This window comes from Cebus imitator, unplaced genomic scaffold (assembly GCF_001604975.1).
Source record: "Cebus imitator isolate Cc_AM_T3 unplaced genomic scaffold, Cebus_imitator-1.0 Scaffold58, whole genome shotgun sequence".
Taxonomy (NCBI): Eukaryota; Metazoa; Chordata; class Mammalia; order Primates; family Cebidae; genus Cebus; species Cebus imitator.
Window position 1 is genome coordinate 988,297 of NW_016107373.1, and position 7,853 is coordinate 996,149.

Genomic DNA, 7,853 nt, shown 5'->3' on the forward strand with positions numbered 1-7,853 from the left:
AAAAAAAAAAAAAAAAAAAAAAAAAAAAAAAAAATAGATGTCATTAATATGGAAAGCTATAAATAGTGTTGAAGATTTCAAGATAAAAATAATAATCCAATAAACAAAAAGTCTGTGACCTAGACTAATGATCAGTAGTAGTAGCTTTTCCAACTACATAGCATGCCAGTCCAAGAGCTAACCAACAGTTACTTAACAATATTCTCAGAAAAATTTCTAGAGAACCTGTTCAAAAACATATACAAGATTCTATGACATATTTTTTTTTTATGTGAAATATCATGTAGAAAGATGTCTCTGGTTTCTGTAGTGCCCTTTTACTGGGCAGCAGCATCATATTCTTAAGGAGAAGTGGCCAAGCTGATCATTAGTATTCCCTGAACCTTGGTTGTAGAGTGCGCAAGGGAAGAAGGCGCCAAGCAAAACAAGCTTAAAGGAGGATGAAGACAAATCTGGACCGATTTTTATTGTTGTTCCAAATGGAAAGGAACAAAGGATGAAAGATGAAAAAGGATTGAAGGTAAGGAAGGATTAAGAATTGTCAGAGATTTTTGCTTGTTTTGTTCAAGAATAGTTTTGCTGTCTGAAATTCATGTTATTGTGAAATATCTAGGAATTAAGTGTTTCTTTTGCTTGTAAATTATCTTAAATATTAGTTTATAGGAGCATTAATTCCTACCAAAAAAAACCTATAGAATATAGTTATTGCCTATTTGTCCCTGTAAATGATTTAGTAGCTTTTTTGGGTTTCTTCATTTTTAAAATCAAAGAATGGAACATATTCATTGATTTTTTTTTTTTTTTTAATTAACTGGACATATAAGTTTCTTCATTAATGTTTCTTTCTAAGACCTTACAAGGCAGATTTGGTGACTGTTTAATAAATGGCTAGTTCAGTCATTTCTCTTATTTTGCTTTGATTTCATTAGGTACTTAAATTTGTTTTCACAATACATAATCTTTTTTAAAAATTATAAGCAGTACAAAAAGTGCAAAGTATAGTATGAAAAGCATGTCTCCCTTCCATTATCCCTTCACAGGGAGGATATTAGTACTCATTTTTAAAATGTATTACTCCAGAAATATTTAATACCTCTACTGTCATATGTATATTTTTATATAGCCCTCCTTTACACAGATAGGGACATGCCATACTGTTTGTTCTGTATCTCACTATTTTCTTTTAATGATGTTTGAACTATCTGAAAGATCATTCGTTATCTGTGTATGTGTATGTGTGTCACTGTTTGTATTGGTACATTATATGTACGTATCTTTCTTTATCCTTAGCCTACTATGTTGGACATTTAGGTTGTTTCTGGTCTTTCACTATTACAAGCAATGCTGCTGTGAATATCTTTGAATGTGGGTCTTTGTACACATATGTCAGTATATCGATGTTAAACTCCTAGAATAATGATGTGCATAATTTTGATATATATATATGAAATTGTCTCTCTGTCAAAGATGTGGCAACAGTATCCACCATGTACTATATGTAGGATTGATTTCTTTTTTTTTCTTTAGTAAGAATTGCAAGGCCAGGCACAGTGGCTCACGCCTGTCATTCCAACAATTTGGGAGGCTGAGGCAGGCAGATTGTCTGAGCCCAGGAGTTCAAAACCAGCCTGGGCAACATAGTGAGACTTCATCTCTACAACATTTAATTTTAAATTAGCTGGGCATGGTGGTGGTGGTGCATGCCTGTAGTCCCAGCCACTTGGGTGGCAGAAGGATCACATGAGCCTGGGAGGTCAATGTTATAGTGATCTATGATCATGCCACTGTCTCAAAAAAAATAAAAGAATTCCAAAAATTTCTAATTCCTACAAGATTTTCAGAGTTGTTAAGCTTCAAGAAGCATGACATCTTGAAAAGATAATTTGCATTCATATTTAATTACAAATGAATAAATTTTTAAATATTTTTTTGTTCCTGTAGCTACATTATATAAGGCTGTTTACCTCATTTCAGTTGAACACCCTGTAGCCCCTTTTCACTGTTTGTTTTTTCCAGGTGCTGAAGTGGAATTTTACTACCCCACGGGATGAATACATTGAGCAACTAAAGACTCAAATGTCTAGCTGTGTAGCTAAATGGTTACAAGATGAGATGTTTCATTCAGACTTTCAGCATCATAACAAAGCTCTCGCTGTGATGGTTGATGTAAGTCTGCAACAGATAAATATGCATGTATCTCAGACATATAAAAATACTGAGTCCTATGAAATAATCAGAAGTTTGCATGACTTGAAAAGGACATAGAATATAGGATGTAGAATATACTATGTTCTTTATTTTTAGAGCTGTCTTATTTGGTAGAATAAATGGATATATGTGTATATTTTTTAGGTCTTAATAGAAGGCTTAAAACTCTGTCATTTTCTTTTTGGGCTCCAATAAAATTTAAGAGACACTTTCCTAATAGAACTTTAAGAATATAGAAGATTTTATACATTCTTATTTGTGGGATTTTTGTTTTGTTTTATTTTAAGCACTTGGAGAGTGAAAAAGAAGGTGTTATTGGTTGCCTGGATCTTATCTTAAAGTGGCTTACCCTGAGGTTTTTTGACACCAATACGAGCGTCCTGATGAAAGCACTAGAATATTTAAAATTGCTCTTCACCTTGCTGAGTGAGGAAGAATATCATCTTACTGAGAATGAAGCATCTTCCTTCATCCCCTATCTTGTCGTCAAGGTAATGTGGTGGTCTCTGTCTGGGAGACTGCTTAAGTTCCCAGCTGACCTCAGTTTCTATACTTTTATTTTCTCTCCCTTTTTTACTGATTATATCACAGTACCTTCCCTACTCATCCTTATCCCCCTATTCTTTCATAACATAGTAATGCATGGGAGAATCATTGCTACTTAGGAAATGTCTCACTTAATCATTATTTTCCTTGTTGACTAGGTTGGAGAACCAAAAGATGTCATTCGTAAAGATGTTCGTGCCATCCTGAACCGGATGTGCCTTGTCTACCCAGCTAGCAAGATGTTTCCCTTTATCATGGAAGGAACCAAATCCAAAAACTCTAAGCAGAGAGCAGGTGAAGCAAACAATTTAAATGGAGATGTGGATCTCTGCAGCAGTAGCCTATAGAAGAAATAGTTTATAGATGAACAAATAAATGTCTTCAGTGCCTATGTAGTTGATTCCAACCTCCTGATTTAGACTGTGAGAGTGATGAGTTGCACACTGGTGGAGCCATGGTATCAGGTGATACAGGCACCACTCAGTATCACCCTGGTGACAAAATCAAGTGCACAGGGGCCATCTGACTCACAGGCATCTCTTCCTTTCAGGAGCACTTGCTGAAATACCATTGTTTCTCTGATAAAAGGCAGTAAACAAAAAATCCTAGGGAGAACCAGAGTAAGATTTTAGTCCTTCATATATGCCAAGGGAAATTTTTCTAGTAAGGATAAGTCTCTATCCCAAATGTGTGTTGTCTCATTAATCTAGCCTTTCTTCCCCATCAGAGTGCCTGGAAGAGCTGGGATGTCTGGTTGAGTCCTATGGCATGAATGTTTGCCAACCAACCCCAGGAAAAGCCTTAAAGGAAATAGCTGTTCACATAGGAGACCGTGACAATGCTGTACGCAATGCTGCCCTCAACACCATTGTAACCGTGTACAATGTACATGGGGATCAGGTGTTCAAACTGATTGGAAATGTGAGTGACTTCTCTCAACACTGTCAGCATGTTGTGAAAAGAATCGCAATATCTCCTAGTTGTTAGTTAGGCTTCCTGTCTTCTCAACTGTAGCTAAGTTTTTATTACTTTTTAGTCAATTCAACCAATCAATGTGATCTAGAATCCAGATAGACCTCTGAGGTGTCTCTGATTAGGCTGTTTTAATAGAAATCAAGTTTTCTTTTCTGAGCATTCTATTCATAGCAAATTTGCTTTAGAAATTAGTGCTATTTTTGAATCAAGAAATCTGAGCTAGTCCTGGGTTTAAATTCTGCCTGGCAGTCTGCTCTGTAATTTTTACTGCATTGAGTTTTTGGTTAAAAAGTACTTACTTGTGGACAGTGTGGATACTAGTATGTGTCAGATCACGTCTTGAGCTCCAGCCATGAGCCAGTTTGCCACTCACACTAGGTTCTGCCTCTGACCTCTTATTTCCTTTGGCCCAGTCATTATTGTGTCTGGACCTCTGTCTTCAGTTACCTCATAGTGTCACCTTATATTTACACTGGGCTTAAATATGTTTACTTATATTTTCTAATTAAATTCTCACTACTACCCAGTGAAGAATATTAAGCAGTTGGGAATTTTACAGGTGACCAAAAATGAAGTTTCTTGTCCATGGTCACACAGCTAGATAGTGGTGACAAAACAAAAAATGGGAAAGCTTCATTTAATTTTAGACCTTTTTATTTTTAGTTACAAATTGGCTTTCTTTTTTATCCTTTCCTTTCCTTTTTTTTTTTTTTTTGGAGACAGGGTCTTGCTCTGTCACCTAGGCTGGGGTCCAGTGGTGTGATCATGGCTCACTGCAGCCTCGACCTCCTGGGCTCAAGTGATCCTCTCACTTCAGTCTCCCGAGAACCGGGGCTACAGGCGTGTGCCACCACACCCAGCTATTTTTTGTACTTTTTGTAGAGATGGGGATTTCACCATGTTGCCCAAGCTGGTCTCAAACTCCTGGGCTCAAGTGATTCTCCTGCCTTAGCCACCCAAAGTGCTGGGATTACAGGCATAAGCCACTGTGCCCAGCCCCTCTCCTTTCATATCGTCTCTTACGATGGCAGCTGGGCAGGTATTAACAGTAGTTGATTTTGAAATGTGGTGTTTTCAAAATAAACATCTCTGAACATAGAGGGTTCTATTTGTTTTGATATGAAAGTAGATATTAATTATTGAGTTCTCCAGTTAGGTTTCTAAATTTGGCCTCTTTACAGCTTTCTGAAAAGGATATGAGCATGCTCGAAGAGAGGATTAAACGGTCAGCAAAGAGGCCCTCTGCTGCACCAATAAAACAGGTGGAAGAGAAACCTCAGCGTGTACAGAACATAAGCTCCAATGCCAACATGTTACGCAAGGGACCAGCTGAGGACATGTCTTCCAAACTCAAGTATGTAGATAGAGATACTTGTCTGAAAGCATCTCCATGGCCTTTGCCTTATGTGCTCACAGCCTGTCCTGTAACATGATCTTGAGTTCTTGTAGCCATTATCATGCATGACAGAGTGTCTGGGTAAATGTATTGTAATCAAATGTTTGATCCTTCAGTCTTCATTGTCTTTGTCTTTGTCTCAAAACCACTTCTAAATGGTCTTGTGCCTTCTTTCACTGCTTTTCCGTGGACAGAATTATGTATCGCACTTATAGGATGTAAGTACTGCCTGCTAATTTCTCATTAGCAGGGCTCTTATATCTTTCTAACTTCTGACTTGGATTCATCCCCTCCGGAGGGTGACTAGCTTACAGTTTATAATCAGGGTAGAGGGTATCCATAAGTTCCCCATGAATCAAGTCTTCCACAAAAGTTCAATGTCATGTGGCTAAATATTGATTCACTTTCCTCTTTGTGTTATACTTGGTTGTGCTTAGTTTCCTATTCTTGAGATAAGGCTAAATAAAATGCATGCAACCCAGAATTGGCTTAGGGACTCAAAATACTGCCTCCTAAGCAAGACAGCTCTATTTTGGGTTGTGTCATGAGTATAATTTTAACCAACTTGAATTTGGAAACTTTAAATCCCTATTTCTTGAATGTAAAGCTGGCCCTGACCTGTCAAGAGTGAATATTCCTAAAAAGGGATGACTGGTGGTCCCACAAAGTATAAAATGTGCTGAACACTGCATGGAATGGTACTTATGATTAGCAAAATTAAAGCACTTGTTAATTTGTTGGAAAAGAACCAGCCAGTCTAGATTTTTCTTATATATTTGCCCATAAGTCATGGACTTTGAGTCAATATAAATACATTTTTTTGGTTTTTGCCCCATAAGGAATAGAAGTACAAGGTTTGTTGGCTTTAGTGAACTAGAACAAATACTATAACTTGGCAGGTAATGTAAGTACAAATTAAAGTTACCTGCCCTCTTAGGATATTCATGAACCAGTGTTGTTGCCTATTAAAGGCACTTGCTTAGACTCAAGGACTTAAATCATTCAGGGGGGCTGAAACCAGAAGTTGAACATCTGTCCTGAAGCTTTGGGGCAACTGACAGTGCTGCTCTTGCCCTTTGGTTAAGAAGTCTCTTTTAGTTCAGGAACCTCCTTTTGCTTTCCTTAGCCAAGCCCGAAGCATGAGTGGGCATCCTGAGGCAGCCCAGATGGTCCGCAGAGAATTCCAGCTGGATCTAGATGAGATTGAGAATGACAATGGTACAGTCCGATGTGAAATGCCAGAACTTGTTCAGCACAAACTGGATGACATTTTTGAGCCAGTCCTTATTCCTGAACCCAAGTGAGTTAAACTCTTTTGTTTAAATATAAGCAGTTCATGATCATCAGACAGCATATGTGAAATGTGCCCTTTGTGGTAGTGTGCAGTTAAAAGTTCTTAGAACTGATTGCTCTCCGAATTATAGTAGTTGTCAACTAAGACCTGGACTTAGTGGAGAATTGTATAACTCCAATGGGATGTCTTGTAATAGAAATTGAAGTTTTCCCTTTACTCTGCTATCTAGGATCCGGGCTGTTTCTCCACACTTCGATGACATGCACAGTAATACAGCATCCACAATCAATTTTATCATCTCCCAAGTAGCCAGTGGTGACATCAACACAAGTATCCAAGCTCTGACACAGGTAATGGGTGTGCTCCCGTGATAGGGATTCCATTGGTGAACACAGGCTGTAAAAGTGATGAGTTGCACACTCATAAAGTCATAGCATTGGGGGATGCAGGTAGTGTTTAGTACTTTCCTGAGAAAAGAAATGCACAGGGGCCACTCACTCATCACTTGTCTCAGAGGATATGGCTCTGATAGAGCCTTACTTTTTTTTTTTTTTTTTTTTTTTTGAGACAGGGTCTCACTAGGTTGCCCAGGCAGGAGTGCAGTGACTATTCACGTGCACTATCGTAGCACGCTGCAGCCCCAAACTCTTGGGCTCCAGTAGTCCTTCTGTCTCAGCTTCCTGAGTAGCTGGGACAACAGGCTTGCATCACTGCACCTGGCTGAGCCTTTCATTTTTTTAACTGCATTGATTCACCAGAGGCTAGAGATACAAGAGCAGTTAACAAGTAAGGACCAGCTCTCACGGAACTTACTTAGATTTTAGTGGACAGAGACAAGTAAACAAGAAAATATCACACAGTTGTAACTACTATGTAAATATAACTCAAACAGGGTAATGAAAGAGAGAAACTGAGTAGTTACTTAGACTGGGTGATCAGGAAAACTCTGATATGTGTGGGGCTAAGAGACTCCAAGCAGAGGAAACAACTAGTAGTCAAAGGACTTAGGGTAGAAATGAGCTTGCAAGTTCAAGGAAGTAAGAGAAGGTTCATGTGCCTGGAGCATAGCGTTCAAGGCGGGGAATGATACAGCATGAGATTTGAGGGGCAGTGATCAAATCATGTAGGGCTTTAAAAGCACTAGGGTGAGTTGGATTTTATTTCAATTATGATGGGAAATCATTAGAAATTTATAAAAACAGAAATCACGGGTGGGTATGGTGGCTCCTGCATAGAGTCCCAGCTGCTCAGGAGGCTAAGGTGGGAAGATTGCTTGAGCCTAGGAGGTTGAGGCTGCAGTGAGCTGTGATTGCACCACTATACTTACTCCAGCCTGGGTGACAGAGTAAAACCCTGTCTCAAAAAGCCAAAGAAAAAGAAAAAAAAAAAAAAAAAAAAAAAAAAAAAAAAAAAAAAAAAAAAAAAAAAAAAAAA

General features: G+C 38.3%; 1 protein-coding gene and 2 non-coding genes across 5 annotated transcripts in view; all 3 read left to right on the forward strand.

Annotated features, from left to right (window-relative positions):
* CKAP5 (cytoskeleton associated protein 5) overlaps positions 1 to 7,853 on the forward strand; it is a 112,746-nt gene that overhangs the window by 91,470 nt on the left and 13,423 nt on the right. For 2 of the 3 annotated variants that reach the window (XM_017529280.2, XM_017529281.2), the window contains exons 28-36: positions 395 to 520; positions 2,017 to 2,166; positions 2,496 to 2,699; positions 2,913 to 3,048; positions 3,482 to 3,675; positions 4,911 to 5,083; positions 5,320 to 5,343; positions 6,252 to 6,425; positions 6,649 to 6,769. In XM_017529280.2, coding sequence (XP_017384769.1) covers positions 395 to 520; positions 2,017 to 2,166; positions 2,496 to 2,699; positions 2,913 to 3,048; positions 3,482 to 3,675; positions 4,911 to 5,083; positions 5,320 to 5,343; positions 6,252 to 6,425; positions 6,649 to 6,769 — 1,302 coding nt within the window. The remainder of the gene's footprint in view (positions 1 to 394; positions 521 to 2,016; positions 2,167 to 2,495; positions 2,700 to 2,912; positions 3,049 to 3,481; positions 3,676 to 4,910; positions 5,084 to 5,319; positions 5,344 to 6,251; positions 6,426 to 6,648; positions 6,770 to 7,853) is intronic. The other variant, XM_037738843.1, reaches the window with a different exon arrangement.
* On the forward strand, positions 3,176 to 3,286 carry LOC119471371. The gene has a single exon (XR_005200408.1). It is a non-coding gene; the product is annotated as a small nucleolar RNA SNORD67 (small nucleolar RNA).
* Positions 6,817 to 6,922, forward strand: LOC119471372. Its single transcript, XR_005200409.1, has one exon. It is a non-coding gene; the product is annotated as a small nucleolar RNA SNORD67 (small nucleolar RNA).